Raw genomic sequence first — 26,702 nt, 5'->3', positions numbered from 1 at the left:
CTCCAACCTATGACAGTGAAGTAAGTTGCTGTGATAGGGATCTGTGATGTGGTTTCTGAGGAAGGACTTATTTGCAGATCAGGCTCTGAATTACTTGAATACATTGTCCAGTCACAGAACCATTCCTAGAGGCTGCTGGGAGACTGAAAGTTTCAGTTGACTACAGCCACCTCATGTCCTTTAAGTTCTCTGTTTTCTTTTTTGCCCATTCTCTTTATTATGTCCGGGTAGTGTGGGAGCATGGTTGTCTGTGCACTGCCTAGAATGATCTGCATTCTCAGTCCGCATGATCTAGAAGTGGGATTCAAACTTCTCTCATTCCTTTAACCCTTCTAGCAATCATATAGTCTCCTATCTGTAAGCTCTTGCACATTCAAGTACCTTTGCTGTATTCTGAGTAGAGGGTTACTTTTCTGTCTATTCAGATAATCTCATATAGTTTCCATCAAACAGTCTTGAAATATTGCCTTTATTCTTGTCTCCATCCCTCTGAGTTATTTTTTCCAGGAAGTTTGCAGCCCTTTTGACCCTTAGAGGTGTCAGTAGAGGTGTCTGATGGTAAGGACGTGGAAAATGGTAAAGGAAAACAATTCTGTCATCATAGCTTCTTAGCAGTCAAAACGATGTGTCTTCTTTCAGATACCATTCTACAGGGGAGAGAGAATTACCTTTGATGTTGCTCCATCTAGATTGGACTTCCTTGTAGAGCATGACAGTTTACAAATTGAGGTAAGACATTCAGAGGAAATAATCTTTTTGTGACATTCATTCCTGTAAAAGTATAACTGATTTTAGCAGAAAGCAGGTGTATTATGGAAAAACTTCTTTGTAAGAAGTTTGAAGACATTTGTTACGCATACCCTCTTGCACAGCAGGCAGAAGACAATATCTGGCATCATGCTGTATTTCTACACTTCAGTCCCTTTTACCTAGGAAGAAACAAAATAGGGAAAAGCTGTTTACTGTGTTCACTTTCATATGCATGTTGCAAACAGGCAATAATTTTTCAGGCTGCTTAAATTTACTCATTCAGATTGTCAAATCTCTGGAGAAGAGCCTGTAAGTTTGTATGGTTTGCAGAGTGCCTTGTGTAACGGCATTATGATCTGTGACTTGGGCCTTCTGAACTGTACTGGTGCAAATAAATTGAGAATCTGTTCCTGTACTTAGGGGAACAGTATGCTTGGAGATTGATATGTACTTTCAGTGTGATTATCCTGGTAAATTTTTTTTCTAAAGCTGGAAATAAATTTCCTTTATATGTGTGCGTGGGGAAAACAGTTGATGTTGATTGCTGTAGGTGTGTGTTTGCTTTTACTGAGTAAAGATTAATGTTAACTTTTTGCCTATTTCCAGCCTGTTTTCCATGTGATGGGTTTCTCTGTCACAGGAAGGGTGTTGAATGCTCCTGAAGGAGAAGGAGTTGCTGATGCCACTGTGACTCTGAACAATCAGATCAAAGGTATGCAGTGGTCTTGGTCTTTGTTGCTACAGGGAAGCCTGTATTAAGCTTAATTACAGGACTAGTGTATGAGATAGAATTAAGCCTTCAGGAAAATACACTACTTCTGTTGCAATTTGTTTGAAATATTAAACTGGTTTTCATGCAGTTCATTAATTTTGCATTTTCTGAGTAGATGAGAGTATTAGGTGTTAATTTGTTTTGCTGTAGAAAATTTCTTATATTTTCTTTCAACCATATGCCAAATTGTGCTTTGAAATACAGAAATGAAGGTTGGTTTAGTAAGAAAGCATAATACTGTTTCTTTGTTATGCAATGTAAATTAAAAATAGCTTAAAGCAGTGCATGCCCTCTAGCTCTTTTGACGCATAAGGATAGACAGTCAAGACATGCTCTGTTTTTTAACTCATCTCTTTATTTGTTACAGTAAAAACAAAAGCTGATGGCTCTTTCCGCCTTGAGAACATAACAACAGGTACATACACAATTCATGCCAGGAAAGAGCATCTCTTCTTTGATACTATTACAGTGAAGATTGCACCAAATACACCTCAGCTAGCAAACATCATTGCAACAGGGTAAGTACTGGTGTCATGATGAAAATGTAATGTGATATGTGGACAAGGTCTTGAAAATGGGTGGTCCTTTCGCATGTCATGCCCAGACTTGCATACTGTTGTCAGAAGCTAAATACTGCTTGAGAAATTCAAGGTAAATAGGACAGCATGATTGTGGGGTAATGTTTTGTCCACAGTATGTTGTTCAATACTAGTCTTAGAGCACCCTCTTAATAACCTCTCCCTTGCAAATGAAGATGCTAAGACGTGGGTATATTGAGCAATTATAGAACTGTATGTGAACCAAGAAAGGAACAGAAAGGCTTTCTGCCGCTGATGCCGCACTTCAGATACCCTCCTTCTGTGCAAGAGTGGAGTTACATAACTGGTGCAGTGTTGTACCAAACCTCAACATTTTATTACTACTCTCAAGGTCGTAGTTGTCATATATATATTGTCTTTTTCTTGTTTGTGATTCTTTGACTGGTGGGCATAAGCCTGTATGATGGTAACAGGATGATTTTGGGAGTGTAAGGCAGTGGTGGGAGATACAGTGTGAGCTGAGGAAGACAAAAGGGGCATGGTTCTCTGTCCAGGAGCTTCTCGCAGAGGAGAAAATAGTGGCAACCTTCCAGAGAAGTGAAAACTAGGAATTTACTGAAGCAAATGGCAGCTAGCTCATGCAGACTTAGCTAGCTAATGTTGTGGTTTAACCCCAGCCGGCAACTAAGCACCCCCCAGCTGCTTGCTCACTCCCCCCATGGTGGGATGGGGGAGAGAATTGGAAGGGTAAAAGTGAGAAAACTCGTGGGCTGAGATAAAGGCAGTTTAATAGGTAAAGCAAAAGCTGCGCACACAAGCAAAGCAAAGTAAGGAATTCATTCACTCCTTCCCATGGGCAGGCAGGTGTTCAGCCATCTCCAGGAAAGCAGGGCTCCATCACGCGTAACCGTTACTTGGGCAGACAAACGCCATCACTCCGAACGTCCCCCCCTTCCTCCTTCTTCCCCCAGCGTTATGGGCTGTGCACGACACCATATGGTGTGGGATATCCCTTTGGTCAGTTGGGGTCAGCTGTCCCAGCCGTGTCCCCTCCCAGCTTCTTGTGCCCCCCCAGCCTCCTCGCTGGTGGGGTGGGGTGAGGAGCAGAAAAGGCCTTGACTCTGTGTAAGCACTGCTCAGCAGGGACTAAAACATCTCTGTGTTACCAACGCTGTTTTCAGCACAGATCCTAAACATAGCTCCATACTAGCTACTGTGAAGAAAATTAACTCCAGCCCAGCCAAAACCAGCACAGTTAATTAGAAAAAAACCCTGCATGCTGTTAAATGATCAGTTATGGTTTTTTCAGTCACTAAGTATGTTGTGCTGTTGAAGGTGAAAAGGAAAACTTAACAGCTTCTAATTTGTCATTGTCTTGTGTTTTCACAAACGTAGGTGTACTAGGGTTGTGTTCAAGTGAATTACCTATCATATTTGACACAAAACATTTCAAACATTTAAAACCTGAGGGATGGCAATCCTAAGTCAATTGCCTGCCCAGCAAAAAAAAAAAAAAAAGGAAAAAAGAAAAAAGGCTTGGGTTGGTTGGGGGGGGAAGAGTGAAGCAAGTTGCTTGGAAATAAAAACATAACGTCATGGTGACGTCATTGTAAAAGAAAAGATCCCATTAATCGTACATGAGTTTGCACTTGCCCCACTGTGTTCGCTTATAGTATCTCTTTGATATGAACGCTCTTTCAGGAGAAATCCATTCCAATTCATGTGTTAGTACCTCAACATAGTGAGGTTTACTTTTTAAGGAAGTTTTAAAACAAGTATTTTTTAATGAGCTTTGTCAAATCAAGATACTTATTCTGATGGCTGGCTTTTATTTAACAGATTCAGTGTGTGTGGCCGTATCTCAGTAACTCGTTTCCCTGACACAGTCAAACAGATTAGTAAATACAAGGTAACCATGATGCCTCAAGACAAGGACAAAGCATCACTGGTTACAACAGAAACTGACCCTCATGGGGCATTTTGTTTTAAGGCAAAATCGGGTACATACAATGTTCAGGTAAGAATGAGCTTCCATTTCTTCATTGTAGAACTATCACGAGGTTTTAGAAGACTTTGAACATTTAATTTCTAAAATTTGAGAAGTTGAATTTAGATTTTCCTCGTCCTTTTCTCCTGTTTGCACTATTTAAACGATGACAGTTATTTTGCCTTTTTTTTTCTTAATAAGCTGAGCTTCCCATGCTCCTTGTCCTTTACCCTTATTAAAAGGAGATCAGGCCATTGAGGTCAAAAGTTCTTATCTCTCTCTCCTCTTAGCTGTGATGTCCCTTAGATCACTTCTTATCTTAATATGCTATCCTGTGAGTGAGACATGTAATATGTACCTTTCTCAGGTGCCTAAATGGTTCCTGAGATTATAGGTCACAGCAGAACCTGTAGCACAACCACCATGAATTTCGCATTGTGGGAGATAGTGTAGTCTGGAAGGAAGTGCATGGTTATAAGGCTTCTAACTGTCCTTAGAGGTAATGAAATAGCCTAATGTAGAAGCAGCAGTACATCCTGAAGTGGAATTCACTCAGACTTTTGAAACTGAGCTGTTTGAAGGATTTTTAGCTCAGTTTTATTGCAGTTCTTTGGAGGATTTTTAATACTGAATTTTGAAAAGTGTATTTGGGAGGCTGGTTTTGCTTTGCCTGGGATTTACAGTAAATTTCCATTTTCTAATTTTGGATAAGTGGGTTGAACTCAGCAGAGTGGGTGTTTTGGGACTGGTATTTAAAAGCTGGTGATGCCTTGATGTCATATACTCTACAGGTAATTATTCCAGAGACTGAGACCAGAGCAGGATTGGCTTTGAAACCCAAAATGTTCCCTGTTACTGTTACAGACAGACCAGTAATGGATGTGACCTTCTCTCAGTTTTTGGCATCCGTCTCGGGGAAGATCTCTTGTTTAGGTAAGCCAGTTTTGAAAGTGAAGTGGAAACTGGAACAGAGAAGTTTAGCACTGTGTGTGTGAATGAGTACTGTTTAGGTCAAGACACTTGCTGTGGTTAGCCCCATCAGCAGATAAGTAAATTAAGGTAAAGGCACATAGGTAAAGCAGCTCTTTTTTGGGAGACCTTACAGCCTAATAAGGTACCTTAATAAAGTTTGGAGTAAAGTTATGTACCTATTTCTAATACTTGCTAGGAATAAGCGAGCGTTCCTTCCTCAGGAAGGAATTCTGATCTCTTTGCCTTCCTCAGAAGATGGGTAAGTTCTGGAAGGAAATGCTCCTGGCTGACACTAGGGATACTGTACATTAATCAGAGAAGTACTGGAGGCAAAAAAAAACAATTAAAAAAAAAAAAAAAGCAGTGCATGTAAAAACCTGCAGGATAGAGGCTCAGGCTGTTAACAGAAGCTGGCAATCTCTGTTCTCTTTCATAAGCTTTTTGTCTTTATTTTAGTCTAAGGTCCTCTTTCCTGCTATTTTCCTTGATTACCCACTGATTTCAGCAGATGGTGATTCTAGCTTGACTTTTGTCATTTTTACCCCTTCCTTTTTCCTCTCTGAATCCCCTCTGCACTTGGTGTTCTCTCAGGTGTTTTCTGGGCCCTGTAGTCTCTGCAGAGCAAGGTGGACCCAGGGATTTAATGTTGGCCTCTGGTTGTTACTTGCCATTAGATAAAAGAATATGTTTAACAGTCTCGAACTTTCTCAAAGAATGCAAAAAAGCAGTGGTAAACATGTGCTTAAGAAATAAGGGTAAGAGTTTTAATTGGAAATGTTCTTTACTGGAAGAGAGTAATAATTTTAATCTTAGTACACATGAAGCTTGCTTGGAGTGGGGGTTTTGGAGGCAAAACTGGCAGGCCAGAATGCAGTCTCATTTTCTGCTGTCTTTTCTGCACAGATGCTTGTGGTGATCTGATGGTGACATTACAGTCTGTGAGCCGCCAGGGTGAAAAACGCAACCTGCAGCTCTCTGGAAACATGGACTCAGTAACCTTCACATTTGAAAGTGTGCTACCTGGCAAATACAAAGGTAGGATTATGGGGAACTGTTTGAAGTGTTACCTTAGTAGCTAAATTTGTGACTTAATCTGTATACTTCTGTTATTATGGATGCCATTTACAGTATGCCCAACACGGAACTAGTTCTGAAACTTGAGGGAATCTGGAAAAATACTGTATAACAGTGCCTCAAGTTTTCTTAATCTTGTATGTTTAACCCTTTTGTCAGCTTACAGGTAACTGCTCCCCTAAGTTTTAGGGTCTACATGGCTGGCGTGAGGAAAAAGGGCTTTATCATGAACTGACTTGTCCCAGGCCTAAGAACAGGGGCACACCCTAGTTCTTCTGCTTCCAGAGTACCTCTCCTAAGAGCAGTATGTGTTTTGGCCAGCCTGCCTTGGCCTACTATGAAAATAAGTTGTTTTCCAGGGAAAGGTGTAGAAGGAGTATATACAGATTGCTCTTTTTATACATGAGTCAGAATATCTTTCTGCCTGGTGAAATTGGAGTTAAGTTCTGATGTCCTCTAGGCTTCTTTGACTATCACAATGGTAGTACACATTGCATAACTTTCCAGGGTGACCAGACTTCATTATTCCTTTTTATAATAGCTTTTCTGTTACGAGATGTGCTTGATTCCTGGTGATGCTGCAGTCCTGTGAGCAAGGTCTGTTACTACAGTCGTTGTTGTGTATCTGGCTTTGAAGATTATTGTCAGGGAAATTGGAGTGTGTCATGGTTTAGCCCCAGCCGGGAACTAAGCACCACGCAGCTGCTTGCTCACTCCCCCCGGTGGGATGGGGGAGAGAATTGGAAGAACAAAAGTAAGAAAACTCGTGGGTTGAGATAAAGACAGTTTAATAGGTAAAGCAAAAGCCGTGCACGCAAGTGAAGCAAAGCAAGGAATTCATTCACCACTTCCCATGGGCAGGCAGGTGTTCAGCCATCTCCAGGAAAGCAGGGCTCCATCATGTCTAATGGTTACTTGGGAAGACAAACGCCATCACTCCAAATGTCCCCCCTTCCTTCTTCTTCCTCAGCTTTATATACTGAGCATGACGTCATGTGGTATGGAATAGCCCTTTGGGCAGTTTGGATCAACTGTCCTGGCTGTGCCCCCTCCCAGCTTCTTGTGCACCTGGCAGAGCACGGGAAGCTGAAAAGTCCTTGACTAGTGCAGCAACAACTAAAACATCTCTGTATTATCAACACTGTTTTCAGCACAAATCCAAAACATAGCCCCATACCAGCCACTATAGAGAAAATTAACTCTATCTCAGCTGAAACCAGGACAGAGTGATACAAGCTTTGTATACCACAAAACCTGCCCTTATTCACACAGTTTTACATTGCTAAAGTGCTTTGTGTGGTTTGTATTCTAGTAAGCATTGTACATGAAGACTGGTGCTGGAAGAATAAGTCTTTGGAGTTGGAAGTCATGGAGGAAGATGTTTCGGGAGTAGAATTCAGGCAGACTGGATATATGCTGAGGTGTTCTCTTTCTCATGCAATTACACTGGTACGTAGGTAACAAACGTCCTTGTATTCTTTTAATGAACTTGTGTAGGTAGGTTGGGTGATGCTTGGAATCAAGGCTTTTTCATGTTGCCAGGGTCTCATATAGCACAGCAACGTTGATGTTTAGAGTGCTTTGAGATTTGTCTCTTAGATTTGGTAAAATGGTCTTGTGTTGCTATAAAAGAGAAGCATTAATCTATCTTTAGGGAAATACTGTTTTCATTTTGTTGTTTAGTAGTTACTAATAGTGAATTGTGTTGTGGCTTCACAGGAATTTTATCAGGATGGAAATGGACCAGAGAACGTTGGTGTTTATAACCTGTCCAAAGGAGTTAATAGATTCTGTCTTTCAAAGCCAGGTAACAGCTCTAAAATGTCAGTTTAAAAAATGAAAAAGAACCAGTCAACTAATACTGCTGGGAATTAAAAAAAACAAACAAAAACAAGTTGTGGTTTCTGAGAGGCATTGTTTTATTTATATCTGTATATAAATGCTCTGTTCTAAGTTTTTAGAATTCTCCTACTGTTTAGTCCTTCACCTGAATACAGATTCCAGAAGTAAAATAATTTTTTTTAATTTGATTTGGTGACGGGCTTTGATCTTTGATGAATGAAGAGCATGTTAAAATAATCTTGTTCATATGGGTTTCAATAAAGTTTCATTTCAATACAGGATTCTTGAGGGATAACTGTTAAAAATACCACAGGGTTATATATATCACCTCACAAAGTATGTTTTAAAAATAGATTTTTTTTTTTTCTGCCTTTTTAATGTCTTGGAGCTAATTCTCTGTTATGGCCCCTTAGCAAAACAGTTAACAAATATGTTTGGTTTTGATTAAGTTTTCAGCTTTGAACATTTCATCCTTAGAGCCGGTGGTCTCATTCACAATAGAATAATACAGTGGTTCTATAATCAGTCAAAGGGTGTCAGCTATGGGACCATAACAGGTTACTTCTGAGCTTGTTTGGTTTGTTGTGTTTGTAATTATGTTTATCTATAGTGATGCCTAATTGTGTTTTATATCAGTGTACATTAGAAACACTGCACAGCTTCCAGTCGTGATCTATGACTGAACAGAGGTGAATTAATTTACAAGTGTCTATGTGAAAGGCAGTAGATATATAGTCAAATTTTGTAATTGTTTCTATACCTCAGGTCTCATGTGATCTTGAGAATTCAGCCAACATAGTAAGGTTGAATTTTTTCAGCGGATCATTCTTTGACTTAATGTTTACAGGTGTATATGAAGTGACCCCACGTTCCTGCCACCAGTTTGAACATGAGTATTACACTTATGACACGTAAGAGCAAAATCTGATTTTGACCTTAAGCCTATCGGTATGCTTTCATAAAGCTTTCTTCTGCTGCAGCTGCTTTCTTTCAGCAGTTCAGGGTGTGTTGCTATGACTCTCTCTAACCAATAGAGGGAAGCTTTAGCAAAGTGTATCAGATGTGTTCTCTTACCCTTTCTAGTCTTAAAAAAAAAATGAACTAATGATAGGCTTTAAAGATGCCTTTGCTACTTTAAATGGATATTTTTGTCAGCCTTCTATCTGTTTAATGTTGGTTTTGCTTTGTAACAAAGCAGAGATATTTCAGTGGAAACTGTTGATCACTTGTGAGAGTTGAAATGTAAAAGATAGGATAGTAAGTTTACTGGGAGGCATATACCACCGTTGTATGTCCCTAGTGCCATGACTCTGTGGTAATTTGATTATGTTCACCCCGACTTTTGCAAGCTGAATAAATATTCACCCTAATCACAAGTAAGCAGTGCTGATCTTCCTAAGTCAGCCATGTTTTATTAGTTATTTATAGGTTATCGTCTGGCAATGTGCTTAATGGCTCTTTGCTTCCAAAAAGAGGATTTCTGCTCCTGGACTACTTCTAATTCATTAACATGGCAGAAAATGAATTCAGCATTAAAATCTGATTCTTTTCTGCTGTGTTAGTGAATTAAAAGTACTTCAAAGAGAGATGTGCTAAACATGAGAGCCAGCACAAAGTGAGTGAATGGATAGAAGCAGAAACCCTCTTTTGGCAGCAAAGCACCGTTAGACTTGGGGGATCTTGGTGAACTATGTCTAATATGACAAACTTTTGAGTGTCCTTCTGTTATGTGTAAAGGGATTGTACGTACAAAATCAATTAAATCAGCTGTAGCTTGAGAGGAAGCAGGTGACACAAAGGAAGGAATTGATTTGCCAATGTCATGCAGTGGTTTGGGGTTCAGAGCTGGAAAATGCTCCCTTTCCAATATGCTATCTTCTCAGCACTACAGCTTTGCTGTGTAATTTGTATATTGTCTTTTATAAAGCACTTCAAACTTAGGAATGGGAGCACAAACTCTGCTAAATAAGATTTGGTTATTTTCCTTAGGAGGGGGACCTTGAATTCATCTCTTTGTTACTTTGATTTACAGGTCGTCTCCTAGTATACTGACGCTCACTGCAGTTCGACACCATGTCCTTGGCACGATTGTAACAGATAAACTGATGGATGTGACTATTACCATTAAGTAAGAACAAAGAAATCTTGGGGCTATAAAAAGGGAAAGAAAAAGACATCTCTCTCATAAAGTTTTACTCTGGTTTTAATACCACAGTGGCTGCTTTCTAAGGGGATGGCATCCAGCTCTAGACTGCAAGAGGTTTTTATGCGAAGCTGTGCTTTGAGTTCTTTGTAGACAGAAAAATAATTCCCAGCCTTCATTTTGAACATTGTCACTTAATTTCAATATAGCCCCTTTCTACTTGTGTGTCATGGTAAAAAGGAATGATTTTCTGAGTTTTTATACACTTCAATGAACTGAAATTTCAGAATTCAGAGGTTATTGTTTTAGCTTAGGTCTGAGCTCTTTAACACTGGCATCTATTTTTTTCCTTTTTTTGTTTCCTCAGAATGAGAATCTGCTGCTTTAGAGCATTGTTACTGGTGTGAAGAGGGTTATAAAAGGAAAACCATGCAGCGTGATTACACACTAATGCGCCAATTTATGTTTAGCTGAACAGACAGCTCACTAGGGAGCACTGATTTGTGAACAGCTTTAATTGTATGAGGTGCCAGATCTGCCTGGAAGTGTCTGATAATGATGAGTGCTTTATTAATGCTCTGCTGATGTCCGCTTGTTCTAGACTATAGGTTCTCAAACTTTTTGAGTGTAGAAAACATCTTTTCAGAGAACAAATTACCTGCAGAGCATTGCCTCGAGTTCCACGAGTTTAATGAACCTATAACTGCAACTACTGGGCAACTACAGCAGCTGGAAAAGAAACATTGAGATAGCAGAGAGCCATTAGGATTTTAAAAACAACTTAGTGAGGAGGTGAATATTATACCGACCTTCTAGGCTGGCTGGGTTTTTTGAGACTATTGGCAAGTGCTTTGAAGGCAGCTCAGTTGCTAGAGACCATCTCTGTTCAAGCCTGCGTGAAGCTTTTCAGCCAAAGTCCAATTCGTGAAATGCTGTCAACATAAAAGGAACAGCTCTGGATTTAAAAGCAAGACAGTTGTTCTTAAAAGTCTGTGCTTGTGTACCAGATCCATGGTGGTGACCTGTTAACTTTCAGTTAATAATAAAAAAACCCCAACCCAACCAAAAATAAAGCTGATTCTTAACATTTTTTGATGATGGCTTGTTATGTTTGAAAAGCGAGACTGTAGTAATTTATTATTAATATCATGAGACTGTGTGCATGTCTGTACAGATTTTTAATAGGTTTTAAGACACACAAAATTTTTTGATTCATGTTTGTATTGTCTCTCGACTGCAGAGAAAGAATTTAAAGCCTTGATGAAGCTTAGTGTGATAGAGCAATAGTGTCTGTTTCTCTTAAAAAAAGACACAATAGAAGATAGGTGAAGACTGAAGCAGGAGATGGAACTATCCTGATAATCTAAAGTGGTTGTAGGAAAAGTAATTGTGATCATTTCAGTTCACTCCTCATAGAGAAATTTGCAATGTTCTGCAACAGTTTTTCAGACTATTGTAGAAGGACAGAAGACAAGATACAAAGGATGGTTGGAGACTATGTAACATCAGGGGAAGTGAAATGAGATGCGTTGTTCTGAGCTGATTTAAAGAACTTGGTTAAACTTATCTAGCAATCTGTTCAGTGGACAGTGACAAGATAGCTGGATAGTTCAAATGTATAGGGCAGATAGGTTAGAACTCAGAGCTTTTTCTGGGAATTGCCAGCTATTGGAAATATTTATTTGTGATAGAAGTTTACTTTCTCCTTGTTTGCTCTATTCCTGAGAGGTAGGTTCTGAGGGAAAGTTCCTAGTACTGAAAAACGAAGTGAGCTTACCAGTCTTTTTGTTTGTTTTGTGTAACTCATCCTTTCTGTATTAAGCTTGTTCTCAGATTTGAAATTCCAGCCTTTCTCCTTTAGTTTAGGGCTTTGTTAAAGGTACTCTTGCAAACTGGTCCTTTGGCTTAAGAATTTAGCACTCCTGCTGGCTTGTCAGTGCTTCTGTGGGAGGTTGTTGCTCCTGCAGCAGAGCTGGTGTCTGGTACTTGGTGCAAAATCAAGACTCTCTGCTTACCAAAACCTAAGCTAAGCTAAGATGCTGGACTCTGCAAAGTGACTGAGATGTAAGCATGTGGCACTGGGAATGTGGCATGTAAGCATGGGCACATCCCCTCTGCAGTGGGATGCTGAGGCATGGCAGAGGGGAGGAGGAGGCAATAGGGACGTAACTCCTTGAATGTTTATAGCATGATGGGGCAGAATTTGTGAGAGTTGCAAGTAGGTCCTTTCCTGCTAGACCAGGTAGGTTACCTGTAGTCCCTATGAATGAGCCTTTCTAGTAGTAACTGATTGATATGGAGGTTAAAAGTTTTAGTTATGCTTGGAATAAATAGCAGAATTAAAAAGGAATGGATTTAAAAAAAAAATCCTGGGACTTGTCTGGTGTGGTATAAAGGCAGTAATTAACAGATATAACAAGCTGTTATCCCTCCATATGAAAGGAGATGATTTTGTTTTCTCCTCCATGTTTTCAGGTCATCCATTGACAGTGAACCTGCCTTAGTTTTAGGGCCCCTGAAATCTGTACAGGAGTTACGTAGGGAACAGCAGCTGGCAGAAATTGAGACCCGCCGACAGGAGAGAGAAAAGAAGGGTCAGGAGGAGGAAGGAACAAAGCCACCAGTGCAAGAAATGGTGGAGGAACTCCAAGGACCATTCTTATATGAATTTTCATACTGGGCAAGGTAATACCAAGCTATAATGGACAAGGTGTATTCTTTGTACTATTGCCTGGTGTTTCTACCAAACAGAATAGTGATATATTCCATATAGGAAAGAGCTGCTGTATGGGTACCTGTGCCTGTTCTTGTTGACTGTCAGCGAAATGGAAACTAGTATCACATGATATGAATTTTGCTTAGGTTATTGTTGATATTTTTTCCTTGGGGTATTTGGATGGGTTCTTGGGTCAATATGCAGTACTCTGTTCTACTGCATATTGAGAATGAGAGCTGCTAATTCCATTTTCTTCTAATTGTATCTTATTTGTGTTTTATAGGTCTGGAGAGAAAATTACTGTGACACCATCATCAAAAGAGCTGCTTTTCTACCCGCCTTTTGTGGAAACAGTTGTTAGTGGAGGTAAATATAAATAAAATCTAGTTTGAAAGGAGTAGATTTTTAAGGCAGAAATGTATCCTTATGGATGAACATATTGTGGTTTAACCCCAGTTGGCAACTAAGCACCATGCAGCTGCTTGCTCACCCTGCCCCCCTCCTGGTGGGATGGGGGAGAGAATTGGAAAAGCACAAGTAAGAAAACTCGTGGTTTGAAATAAGAACAGTTTAATAATTGAAATAAAATAATAATAATAACAACAATAAAAAATTGTAATGAAAAGGAAAATAATGAGAGAGAGAGAGAGAGAGAGGAACAAAACCCGGGGTGGGGGGGTGGGTGGGGATGACACACAAAACCCCCAAGTGATGCAACCACTCACCACCTGCTGACTGATGCCCAGCCAGTCCCTGAGCAGCGATCGCTGCCCCCTGGCCGACTCCCCCCTGTTTCTATACTGAGCATGACGCCATATGGTATGGAATAGCCCTTTGGGCAGTTGGGGTCAGCTGTCCTGGCTGTGCCCCCTCCCAGCTTCTTGTGCGCCTGGCAGAGCAGGGGAAGCTGAAAAGTCCTTGACCAGTGTAAACACCGCTTAGCAACAACCAAAACATCAGTGTGTTATCAACATTATTCTCATACTAAATCCAAAACATAGCACTATATTAGCTACTAGGAAGAAAATTAACTCTATCCCAGCCAAAACCAGGACACATATGAATCGCTCTTCAAAGGTAATGTTAGGAAAGTTTCAATTGCAGCTGTTTTTTTGGGCCAATTTCACTCTGGAATTTGTAAACATGGGTATTTGGTAGAGGGTGCAAGTACATTTTTTATCAGCAGAATATGCTTCCAAGTGCTGAAAGACCACCTGGCACAAGAGGAAGGACTAGATTTCTGGACATTACACCAGATTCTCAGAATTGTTCATATTACTCTCATCTAGAAAAAGAGTTGTGCAAAAGCAATGTTTGTATTCTGAGTTTGTTACAAAATTCAAGTTTCTGTTAAGTTTTGTTTGTAGTAAATTACAATAATAAAAATACTCACAAAAAAGTAAACTTCGGAATTGTCAGGGTTATCATCAATCAGTTGATGCTCCTTGTTAAGTCAGTGTCTATCTTGCTCTCAGGTTCCTAAGTGAATATACTTTGTTTGAAATCACTAGAAAATGTTAGATACCCCTTTTTATGTGCCTCTTTGTTGTGCACATTCTAAATGCATTGGAGGGGAAGGGGAATAAAATTTTACTTATGTCATTGAACACAACATATGCTGACCTGATCTAAAAAAATCTTGTCAAAGCTTAGTGTAATGTCTCAGTGTACATACTTCTCCCTGTGGCTGCAGTATATATAACTTAATGAATCCTCAAAGCACTTAGCAAATCCCGAATGTTTGTTTTGGAGATGTGCTTATAGCTTCGGAACTTAGTTATTGATTTTGTGAATGTTCAGATGTTTTAAGATCTGTTGAGAGGCCATAGAATTGTGTGGGTTGATCTCCTTTTCTAAGGTAAAAGAACATCAGCTGATCACTTTGGAAGCAGTTAAACTCTTGATGTAAGACAGAGTGGTGAGTGTATTTCTTTTTTGTCTTAAATCCCCTTTGCAATGACCAAGAGAGTTGTCCAGGCAAGCTGATAGAGATTCATGGAAAAGCAGGCTTATTTCTGGAAGGGCGAATTCATCCTGAATTGGAAGGTGTTGAGATTGTCATTGGTGAAAAGGGAGAAACTTCCCCGCTCATCACAGTTTTCACAGATGACAAAGGTGCTTACAGGTAATTAACAGGTTTGTTTTCATCTTTTGGATTCTTTAGTTAAAGTGCAGTGGTGACTTGGCAACATGTGTGTGATATCCAAGTGCTTTTCTTAAAATGAATTCTTCTTTCCTTTTATTTGAAGTGTTGGGCCACTCCACAGTGACTTGGAATATACAGTCACTGCTCAGAAAGAAGGGTTCGTTTTGACTGCAGTAGAAGGAACAGTTGGGGACTTCAGAGCTTTTGCTCTTGCTGGGGTGACGTTTGAGGTAATGTTCTAAACACTTTGGGTTCTGAATGAATAGTGTTGTGCAGTTAGAGCTAGACAGGCAAAAAAGTTAACCCACGTGTCCCACCCAAACACAAATGGGTGTGGGATTTGGGGATAATTTTGTCATGGGGAAACAAATCTCAGTGGATGAGTTTAGTTGTAGACTGTGACTTGCCATGCAGAAGATATTTTGGAAGGTTTATAGAGCGAAAGTTAGAGCCTACAGTCCAAAAGACTGGCTTTATTTGCTCTCGTAGAGTTGGACCACCTTCTCCTAATGAGTTTTATCCCTCAAGGTGATTTTTTCATATACAGTCTGGTCCAACTGGTGCCTGGTTCTAGTCTTTGGGATACTTTGTTCTGGCTGCCAGCATGTCCTATGAAGTGATAGAGAATGACTGTTCTGGTGGCACATGCTATGTGCAGCTGTGACTGCCCAGATGTTGAGAGGACAAGCTTCTGTAGCCCTGCAGTCTCGCAGGAGGGAATACGCTGCAGATGTGGCTAGTTTTCTTCTGCTTACAGCAGAGTGCTCAGAGCCAGCACATCTGTGCAGTCTGTAAGGGGCTTCTGAATTGAACCTTTGTTCGTAAAGCAACCCTCGCTTACACTTAAAACTATTGCTTTTTCAAAAATAGATCAAATCAGAGGATGACCAGGCTCTTGCTGGAGTTCTCTTGTCTCTAAGTGGAGGGGTGTTTCGGTCCAACCTCCTTACACAGGATAATGGCATGCTGACTTTTTCCAATCTGGTAAGTTGAAATTGATTCTTCTGAATGTGGCTGCATGTCTGATGCTGTGTTACTTTGCCCTCCAAAATACAGGTGCTGTTGGCTCTCTTCAGTAGCAGGGGGATGTATTGGTCTCCTTTGAGATCATAACCCACAATGAGAGATGTAGGTTTCTCAGAGTGGACAGCACTTAAAATCTTAGCAAGTGAAAGATGTGAAATCTAACCTGGCCAGAGATTTCTCCCCAACAGGTAGTAGATGATGTTGATTGATCTCAGTTAATAATTTGCAGTCTGTAAACATGAAACAAGCCAATTTGTTGATGATCATTTGAGAGTCTTTAGAGGAAAGAAATCTAATTAGATTATTGATCTGTACATGTGTGTAGACGTGCCTGAATAGTTTCCTTGCAGACATCTTTCTCTTCTGGCCACTTTCTTGTCCTTGAGGTCTTGCGGTAAGGTTTTAGGGCCATAGTTTCCTTTCCCTCTTCAGGCTCTATCACCTGGTGGAGTTCCATTGGTTTATTGTCCAATGTGCTCCCTGTTTTTCAGTGCTCACATTTTCCAACCAGTTTAACCTACAATTGGGACAGAGAACTTTAGCTCTTTAGGGAGCTCTTGCAGAAACATAATTGTTTGGAGTTGGTGAAATTTTGTGTCACTATCAGTAAACAGCTTGTTTTATGCCTCTCTGCAGAGCCCAGGGCAGTATTATTTTAAACCCATGATGAAAGAGTTTCGCTTTGAACCATCATCACAAATGATTGAAGTGCAGGAAGGACAGAATCTTAAAATTCGGATAACTGGTTACAGAACAGCTTACAGGTCAGTAGAGCTGAAATGCCATGCAAAATGCTACGTACTGTATCAGGATGCACTATGCAAAATGTGTCTTTTCTCCTGATACACCTCTGTTCTGAAGGTTTGGAGGGTACTTTTGAAGGCACAATTTAACTTTATCATGCTGTGTATAAGTACTTTTTTTAGCCTGTTCTCATGCATGTGGATATATAGCTAAGCCCAGATGGCAGGACTATAAGGAGAAACATTGCTATGAAAGCACTGTGTCAGTGGCACTGGAAGTGGCTTGTGCTATGTCCGGTGCAACAGGAGAGGACTATTCTAGGGATGGTAGACCAATTCAGGCATCTGACTTCAAGATCCTTCCTTTCCTTACCTTCAGGGGTAAGTGCTGCTGTTCATGGTCAGGGAACTTGGATTCCTAAAGTTGTGCTCTGAACTGCAGCTAATTCTAATGCTTTAAACAGTTTTACATATGCATTATAAATTCCCCTTTTCTTCTCCATGCTATGCTAAATATATTAAGTACTTTTTCCATCAGTTATAACAATAAAATGTCTTTAAAATGTGCATTAAAACAGCATCTGCACATCTGTAGCAATTGGTTCTCTTTACACCTCTAGCTGTTATGGCACAGTTTCTTCTTTAAATGGAGAGCCTGAGCAGGGAGTCTCAGTAGAAGCTGTGGGGCAGAAGGATTGTAGCATCTATGGAGAAGACACGATAACTGATGAAGAGGGCAAATTCAGGCTACGTGGCCTTCTGGTAAGGATTAGAACGCTCTCTGTCATTTACTTTTATGTTAGCGTGATAATGGAGCAATAAAATATGTTTTATTAATTAGCTACCGATTTTTGTTTTCCCATCATGTTTGCTAGCTCAGATTCCATTGAGTCTCTCTGTGTTATGCTGTCATGTAGCGAACATTCATTCTAGTAAAGGGGAAAAAAACTTTTAGTATAAGTCTGTGGAACTTGCTGCCAGCATACTGTGATGGCCTCCCACAAACACTGAAGTTCCCATGACGTGACGTGAGCCCCCGGTCAATATACTGACTGTGTCTAACAGGGGTTCAGCAGTGTTCAGGTGTTATAGCAGGGAGTTTTCTTAGGCAAAAGAATTTGGAGAAGCATTTAGTTTTTCTTGTGAAAATACTGTGACAGCGTATTTTTAGCAGGATATTTAGTGTATGTATGATGTTGATTGTACAGCATGTATGTGAAGTAAGCTGTTCTGCAGGAAACATGGAAGCTGAATTTCTGGGACCACTATGTATGGAGTAAGTAATTATGCTGAAGTAGAAAGCAGTATTTCATGAGGTTTTAATCCTGTTTAATGTATTTTCTTTCTAGCTGAAACACTTCACAGCAGATGATTTCTTTTAATACTGTAATGTAATAAACTAGTGAAAGTTCTGTGATAGGCCTTTTGTATTTGCTGGCACTGAACACCCCTAATGGTGTTATTGAGTTAAATTTTCTATTTGGGATAAGGAAAACTTCAACTGGATAGAGTTAGATCTGTTTGGGTGGTGTATCTTAAATGAAATCTCTTACTGTCTTCTAAAATTAAAGTACCTATTATTCAGTGTTGGGATTTATCATTGAATATTGCTTTTAGCCTGGTTGTGTGTATCATGTCCAACTCAAAGCTGAAGGCAATGATCACATTGAAAGAGCTTTACCACAGCATCGTGCAATTGAGGTAATTCTTTCTTTTTTTGTAATATCACTTAAATATGAAATGCATCTGTCTAGGCATTATGTCTGTTCTATCAGCAGCAATTTAGTTGAATGCATTCTGTTTAGACAAGTGGCTTTCGGCACGTTAGCTCCCTAAATATGGGCCCCATATTGTGTGTCAGCACCATAGCTTAAAATTGAAATAAGATAAAACCCAAACAGTAAACAAGTGAAAAGGATTCTTTCACAATCACATTAGCTGCGCTTTATTTATAGTTCTAGTTATGCTTTATTTGGTCCAAATCCTGCAGTCTTGATGCAGATGAAATTGTCATTCAGACTAGCAAATCTTTATAAAATGTAATAATACCTTTGAATTGAAGACTGATGAAATCTTGTTAAATATTCTTCCATCCTTACAGATTCAGATTAGTTGCCTTGCATTTATCTCTTGACATCCAGCAAAGGTTAATTAGCCTTCGTTAGTTGTCCAGAACTTTTCAGTGGGAGATGGTCCTTATTTGAGCTCAGACACGCGCCTGACCAGAGTGCCCTCCTCTGCAGCCAAACGGAAGGGCAGAAATCTTTCAAGTCCGTAGTGTCTTCTTGCTAAGAGTGCTTGCTGGTTGGGAAGGGGAAGAGAATGGCAACCCAAATTCCAGAAAATCGCACGAAGTTTAGGTACTGCAAGTGACAGCTGTATGCAGTAGCTTGTACTAATAGTATCCTGGCTAGCCTGCCATTTTCTCCAGGAGAGAGAAGCGTTTGAAAGACACGTGCAGGAAAAACATACAGCCTCAGTGGTGCCAGACTGTTGATATGGCACCTGGCCTAACCATAACCTGTCTGTTACGGTAGTTATTATTTGAGTAAGTGTCTTTTCTTATTCTGATCAGAGTTCAGATTTAGAAACAGAAATGTTTTGTATTTTAAACAACTTTGAAGAATATAAAGTTATATATTTTTGAAATAGGTTATATTATGATATGAGCATATTCCTCATTAATCAACTGTATAAACATCATAGCGTAGTGATATGCATCTCTCAGCACAGTTGCAGAATACTGAGACCGGTGTTCAGACATCAGGCAGTCCTGTGTATGTAACTCAGCCTCTGCCAAAATAATGCGTGCTTTTGATACTTCTTCCATTTTTAGTTTAACTTAATGCCATCAGCCTTGTGCTGATAATGCACAAGTCTAATTGCGAGCTGTGCACTCTGGAGGAAAAGTACTTGCAATTGGAAAGCCTTCAAGCTTCCATGTGGTTAGTATAGAACAAAATTCACTTCTTGTTTAAAATTATGAGCAATGTTTGTGTTGTGCTAACTGTCCTCTGTTAACTGTTCCTCTGTTGGTAAAAACATGACTGTGTTTTATGTTGCAGGTTGGGAACAGTGACATTGATGATGTAAATATTATAGCGTTCCGGCAAATTAATCAATTTGATTTAAGTGGAAATGTAATTACATCTTCTGAGTATCTCTCCACATTATGTGTAAGTTCAAGCCTTTCATCTTTTTCAAGTGTATTTGCCATTGGTTTCCCAATTTTATTTTTTTTTTTTAGGGTCACTGGAAATTGCTCAGTAGCCTGAGCACACATTTAATTCAAATTATGACTAATACTTTAATGAAGGTGAATTTCAATTCCAGATAGAATTACGATTCCAGCGTTCCTCACTGCTTTGCTTTAATGTTTCTGTTTTTCATGGGAGTATGTTTAAGAAATACTTTCTCAGGTTGGCCTGTGCATTTCTGGGTCTGCTTCCCTGATTAGGGATGCCCTGTCTGTAAGGAGAGCAAGACACCAGGGGTGAAATGAGTCCTCTATATCAGAGAACTGCATTAATTCCTGAAATACCTGGAATGTTTGACATGCATGTCTGCTAGCCAGAAGATACCGTGTGAATGCAACGACACCATAGGACAGACGAATTTAGAAGTACAGTTACAAGAGAGAGCATGAGGCAAATAGTAAAGCTGAAATTTTAAAAATTCAAAAGACTACACTGTGATCTGAAAAAAACTTGCTAAACACCTGTGATCCTTTTGGCTTAGGGTGCAAATGCTGGAAGTATCTGCAGGAGGTGCTAGTGCGGTAGGAGTTATAGTACCATTCCTCAGGTTTAAAAGCTTCTTGAAATGTTACCTACAAATATAAATGCAGTGCCTGGACTTCTTTCAGACTAGTCTGTTATGCATCTCACCTGCCAAGGTCTCATTGCTAAGCTGTTGGTTTTTTTGGGAGACATCCAAGGATCCAACACTCAGAGCAGGTGTGAAGGGAAAATGTATCACCTTACTGAAGAGCACCTGAGCAAGCTTCCTATCTTTCTGGGGAAATTTAGACCCTTGCAGTTCAGCCTAAGCAAATAGGAATCGATGTCAAAATTTAATTATATGGAAGTTACCCAAGCCCATACATGTTTCATATGAGGTGGGGTCTTGCATTGCATGTAATGCACTTGTGCTGTTGATGGGGGCATATGATCACCCTTGCTTTCAAGGCAGACATTTTTGTCTTTGAAAGATGTGCTAAGATTTGATACAGACGCAAGTGAGCAGTTTTTTGACCTCAGTCTGATCCCTTCTGGTTGCATGGGCTGGTTGAAACAACTGGAAATACTCTGGTGAGCTGTGATTGGAGCTGCAACCACGGTAGCACTGGGCAGAATCAATGAGAATTTAGTTGGGCTGTGTCTGCAAGGAGAGCCAAGTCTTGGCAAATATCTGATCCAGAGGTTTACAAACAGTGGTATAGATGCTAGAAGCCTGCTTCAGAGTGGTCCACAAAAACCATCACTTTGCTTACTGTGTCCTCTGGAGGAGGCGCAGTGGCTGATAAATGTTTGTGTGTACAGGCAGCCTCATGTAAGGAGGTGCTGCTGCCCCTACCAGCGTTATTCAACTACGATACAATCCTCTTTTCATTATGCTGGTTTCTGAGCAAACTGTATTTCCTGAGGACTTCAGGCCTATTCTGTAGCTTGAGGATGTCTAGCTTGTTAAGTAAGTGTAGAGAAATAGAAATCAAGCAAAATGAGCCTGTCTGAGAAATAGGAACAACCCCCAGCTGCAAATTCCTATGAAACTGCTGGGATTATTTAAAAGAATTACTCAGTTCTGGTTGATGCACAGTGCAGACTACTTTTAATACACTAGATAAGTGAAAATGTCAGACATCTGTTGCTCATAAATTATCTCAAGTTCTGTAAAAAGACTGTTTCTGTGACTTTTCACATCCTAGATTAGAACAATTCCAGGTGTTCTTACTTGACAACTTTCTGTTTATAAAACACATGACGAATTTTGAAGTGCTTTTATCCCTTAAGATGTGGGATGTCTGAAATATCTATTGTGGTGCAGGCTCAGAAATACCTGGTTTGTGCTTTCTTCTTTCTGTCACAGGTGAAGCTCTACAAAAGTGAAAATCTTGACAACCCAATTCATACAGTCAACTTAGGCCTATCCCTGTTTTTCCATTTCCCACCACTGCTCCGAGATGGAGAGGTAAGAATATTGCTGAATAATTAGCTTAGGTCACTTTAATTTTTTTCCCTAAGGACACTGAAGTGTTATCTCTGGTGTGTCTGCAGTACTATATTCATGCTGGAGTGACCAGTGTTTCAGAAGATTTGAAGCCTGTTAAACTGAATTTTGCCTTTAAATCTAATTTTTGTCCCACACTCAGTCTACAGCATCAGTAGCAGTCTATTTTTTACCCACAGAATTACGTGGTGCTCCTGGATTCTACATTGTCTAAATCACAGTATGACTACACCCTGCCTCAAGTTTCGTTCACTGCTATTGGATATCATAAACACATTACACTGATCTTCAGTCCCACTGTAAGTACAAAATATTTAAACGTTCAAATGTTCACCTTGAGAGCAATGTCTGGTAGTATAGCCTGCATGTATTTTGTGCTCTTGGCCAAACTTTCTATTAAGTAAATACAAAGAAGTTTATGAGAGGCATTACAGTGACAGTGAATTTGGATTTGGGCACATCTAAGGCATGAGGCAGGGATGTAATTACCTGGTATGTTATGGGAGGCAGGCAAGGACTTCAGGAAGGAGTTGTAGCCGTGACACAACTGAAAGGTGGTAGTAACTGGCGACTGAAGGAGAAAGACAGGATTGTTGTCAGAATTCTTTCGGTGTATATGAAAGAAGTATCACCAGGCCAAAAAGAGAACTTTTAGTTATTGGAGCTGAGGTACAGGGTAAAGCAGAGGGGTTCTCAAACTAACATCAGGGGAAGACCTCTCCCTTGAGAGAGAGGTGTCGTCTTGCACTTCTGAACGGTGCAGTCAATTTAGTGAAGTGTTTGTTCTGTAATACTTAACTGATCTATTTCTTTACTGCATCACTGCATGTTCAGATGCCAGTGAAACATGAGGGAAACATGAAATGGCAGTTATAAATGAAGGATGCAGATGTGCCTGAAAGATTTTGTGCTAGTATGGTTGCTGTAGTATTATCATTGGGATCATAGAGGTTTGGGCAGCATGTGACAGGTAAATCAAAGCACACCAGGTTGACTGTGAAGTGGAGACTGACCATCAGTGAATTAGATTTAAAAAACAGCAGACACCAGGAAGAAGGTAACAGATGAGTGAATCTGATCAAGGGGACTGCTTTGAAGTTGAAGGTAAAGTAAATCTTAGAGCAGCACTTAGAAGGAAGTCAGATGGGAACGGCTGGACGTGCCACGTGGTCCTGTTGCTGATGTTGCTGAAAGCTGAGGGATTTCATAGTCGAAATGACTGTTTAAAAAAAAAACAAAAACAAACCAAAATCCATGGTCCCCACTGTTTTCAGAGAAAGCTGCCTGAACAAGATATTGCCCAAGGATCTTACATTGCGTTACCACTGACTCTGCTTCTGTTGTTGGCTGGTTACAACCACGATAAGGTAGGTCATGGGGTTTTTTTTTTGTCTTATCCAAGTAGTATTGCCCTATCAATGAATACTTCATACTGTGTTAAGTGAGGGTTTGTTGAGGTGGTTATCCAGACAGAGATGCAGGCAGCAGTCACCTTATGTGACACATTCTAAGAAGAGCCACAATGTAGCCAAGTTTTTGGACAATTACTTTCTTTTAAAAAAACTTAGTGTGAAGGTGAGTTCCTGTGCCACTTCTGAATTTTGTCTTCTCATTTGATGGCTCTGGGAAAAAAAACAATACAGCATCATTCAAATTCAGATAACCAGACTCAGTGATAATAGGAATGAAAATAATTACTTTATTGGCTTCAGGAACAAGCAGACTGGAAAAAAAATCTTGCAAGTCATTGAGTCTGGTCTCTTCAGCTTTACGCCCTCCCTGGTGAAAAGCTCTCAAGAGGAATATAACTACCTACTATATAACCCACTCTGTCTTTGTTAACAAGCCATGCTCTTCTAGTCTTCTCTGATATGACTGGATTTCTGTTTTGCTGATAAGAGAAAAGAAATTTGTCTGTGCAGTTTGATTTCCTCTCAAACATGGGTAAGACAGCGCAGAACGTGGGATTCTCCAGGATTTTCTACAGTGTCACTAAAAGTGCCTCCACTGAAAATAGCAGGCATTTTCTAGACTCAGGACTCAAACTGCTGTTCTTGGCTAGATGACTGCAGGAAAAAAAGTTACTGACAATAATTTTAGTTTTTGGTTATCAGAAATTCCCAGAAGTTTGCTTTGATTCCTTCCCAAGATTTGCTGCCATTTTCTGATATCTTTGTAGAGGTGCCATTTAAGCAATAGATTCTGTTTGGGGATGCATGGGTCTAAAGAATGTTATCATTCAGAGCCAACGTACCATTGTAATCACAAGCTGCTTCCTGTTTTTTTTTTTTTTTTTTTTTCCCAGCTTATTCCCTTGTTGCTACAGCTGACAACTCGACTGCAAGGAGTACGTGCTCTTGGACAGACAGGTTCTGACGCGGGTGGCTCAGAGGATGCAAAGAGACAAACGAAAAAACAGAAGACAAGACGGACGTGAGATGAAAGGAACAATTGCATGAAGTGGTGCTCCGTCAAACTGGAGCCTGAGGAAGCAAAGCCACTGAAATACGTTTTTGTTGAATTTGTGGACTTCACATTTTTGTTGTTGCTACGTGAGCGCCATTTGTCACACTAGCTCCATTTTGGTTGTAAATTTTTTATGGAGTCTATAGATTTCTTTGTTGTAAAGTAAGGAAATGAATGCCTCTATTGTCACTGTGAGTGCATCTCCCATCCTTGAAGACAATGATTTTTTTTCTCTTCAGTGGAACAGGTCATGCTATCTTCATTAATGATTTGTAAAAGCAGTGGTAATAGACTGCTTTACTTCACTTTCAGTCTCTAGATTTTGGGATCATTTTTCCTTACCTTTTCAAATACCCACTTTACAGAAGCAGCACATAGGGATTTTACTAAATCAGTGGTGCTTGAAACAAAGTTTTGGGGGACATACATGAATTGGTGAATTATGTCTTTGGCAATTCCAGTTCAGCAGCTTGATTGAAGAGTCTGTCATCTGCACAGCTGTGATTTCAGCTCTTATCCAATGATTACGTTATCTTTGATTAAAATCAAGTTTTTGCCCAAGGAAGACAAATTGTTAATGTCAGGTAAGTTCTGATGATCCTACTGCAAAACCAGTGTTTAAATTTCAGTTTCATATACAGTGTGATCTCTTTAGACCTCCAGTATTCCTGAAGTGGCTCCAGCTGGTTGTACTATTCTTTCCAAAGCTGTACTGTGTTGTCAGTGATACCCATTCGCCCGTGTGGCGTCACATCTACTGCTCAGGCTATGTGCAGCCTTTTTTCCAATTGATGATTGATTTTTTTTTTTTTATTTTAACTTTTAAAAAAATTTTTTCTTTTACTTTAAGAAATGTGAGCTTTTCAGAATCTCCAACATGTACAGTCCTAATAATGTAGTCTGTAATAAATAACTGCTTCTTACAGGCTATCTTTTGATTCTTGTTTGAAGTAGATAGTTGGACATACACAGTTTAAATGTTAATGGGGCTTTTTATTGACAAATAGTATAAAGGTTAATAGAGCTTTTGAAAGATGCACATAACTGCCTACAAATATTGCAAAGACATTGGTACTGCCAGTAAGTGGCAATGTTTCTCTTTTATAGTACTTGAAATAAAGTCCCTTTACATTTAAATATTTAAGCTTACAAACCCTACCATTCTTAGAAATTTGGATGCTAAAGGTTTTATGCTGGTTTTGTTGGTATTCTGCATTGGCCTAAATAATTAAAACTTCATTCGGTGATCATTCTCATCTCTCTGAGGGAAATTCTATCAAGATCATAATAAAAATGAAGAATGTTGAAAAAGCATGCATGTACCGAGTTGGAGACGAAGCTCTAATAAACTGTCAGGCTCTCTACTTAATGACCTTGAATTTTATATTGCTGTGATGAAATATATAGGGGAAAAAGCAAAGTGTTGCAAGACTTATAATAAATTGTACATTTTTAATACATGTTTATTTTAAGCTGGTGAATGTTAAGAAAGGTATTGCTACTTTGGGGGAATGTATGAGGAAGAAATGCACATGGTCATATGCCTTGAGGGAGTACCAGGTGTTCTGACGTCTGAACTGTGGGACTTGCTGATGATTGACCTTAAACATTGGCAATGTTATTAATAAAAAAGAAAAAAAAAGTGTTAATGCTTGCTAATCTAATGCTTGCTTCTAAACCTAGGATTTGCCCAACGTCTCGTCTCAAAATTTTCTTTTCTTTGCCTTCTGCAGCACACTGGTGGCCTACTTGCTTCCAGCCCTGTGTTTTGAGGTTTATTCTGCTTTTGAAGTGTTTATTCCTAACAAAAATTGTAGCTTGCAGTTTCTCACTTGGCAGAGAAGTCATGGTGCTCTTTGAGAACATGGGGAAAACTAACGCATGAGATAATTTTCTAAAGCAGAACTAAATGCCAAGAGATCAATATCTCCAATTATATTTAGAAACCAATAATCAGATACACAGACCCAAGCAGAAGAATCAGCAATGTGGTCTCTCAAATCCCCGGAGCCACATGCATAAAGCGAGGACAGACCGAGGTCTGTGCGCACTAGCCATGAACAGTCTGACTGGGGCACTGGGAGGGAATATTTGTATGAACATGGTGGTCTGCATGGGCAAACTCTTCCTGCCTCCAGCTGTTCAGCCCAGGTACGGGGGTGGTAGCTGGTACCTCTGCAGTCTTCACAGCCCTTCACCCACAGACCTGCGGTGGCAATAGCTCTGCCTTGTTGGTATAATAGACCATGTAGCTCTAGAGGATCTCCTTTATGCAGCGTGACTGCGTTACAGTGCTT

The 26,702-nt window shown here is 39.8% G+C and overlaps 1 protein-coding gene across 1 annotated transcript in view; it reads left to right on the top strand.

The window, feature by feature from the left end:
• Positions 1–25,769, top strand: part of LOC140659214 (BOS complex subunit NOMO1) — a 30,948-nt gene extending 5,179 nt beyond the window's left edge. The window contains exons 9-31 of the mRNA XM_072878569.1: positions 640–729; positions 1,357–1,462; positions 1,890–2,040; positions 3,901–4,078; positions 4,840–4,981; positions 5,924–6,055; positions 7,407–7,543; positions 7,814–7,901; positions 8,784–8,847; positions 9,969–10,064; positions 12,555–12,764; positions 13,079–13,161; positions 14,761–14,920; positions 15,045–15,171; positions 15,812–15,925; positions 16,604–16,731; positions 17,331–17,472; positions 18,328–18,411; positions 19,776–19,886; positions 21,799–21,900; positions 22,119–22,238; positions 23,214–23,306; positions 24,245–25,769. Coding sequence (XP_072734670.1) covers positions 640–729; positions 1,357–1,462; positions 1,890–2,040; positions 3,901–4,078; positions 4,840–4,981; positions 5,924–6,055; positions 7,407–7,543; positions 7,814–7,901; positions 8,784–8,847; positions 9,969–10,064; positions 12,555–12,764; positions 13,079–13,161; positions 14,761–14,920; positions 15,045–15,171; positions 15,812–15,925; positions 16,604–16,731; positions 17,331–17,472; positions 18,328–18,411; positions 19,776–19,886; positions 21,799–21,900; positions 22,119–22,238; positions 23,214–23,306; positions 24,245–24,376 — 2,790 coding nt within the window. The 3' untranslated portion in view covers positions 24,377–25,769. The remainder of the gene's footprint in view (positions 1–639; positions 730–1,356; positions 1,463–1,889; positions 2,041–3,900; positions 4,079–4,839; positions 4,982–5,923; positions 6,056–7,406; positions 7,544–7,813; positions 7,902–8,783; positions 8,848–9,968; positions 10,065–12,554; positions 12,765–13,078; positions 13,162–14,760; positions 14,921–15,044; positions 15,172–15,811; positions 15,926–16,603; positions 16,732–17,330; positions 17,473–18,327; positions 18,412–19,775; positions 19,887–21,798; positions 21,901–22,118; positions 22,239–23,213; positions 23,307–24,244) is intronic.
• Positions 25,770–26,702: the final 933 nt, after the last annotated feature.

Source organism: Ciconia boyciana, chromosome 13 (assembly GCF_034638445.1).
Source record: "Ciconia boyciana chromosome 13, ASM3463844v1, whole genome shotgun sequence".
NCBI lineage: Eukaryota > Metazoa > Chordata > Aves > Ciconiiformes > Ciconiidae > Ciconia > Ciconia boyciana.
Note: the sequence above shows the minus strand (reverse complement) of the source record. Positions and strands in the feature narration are given on the sequence as shown.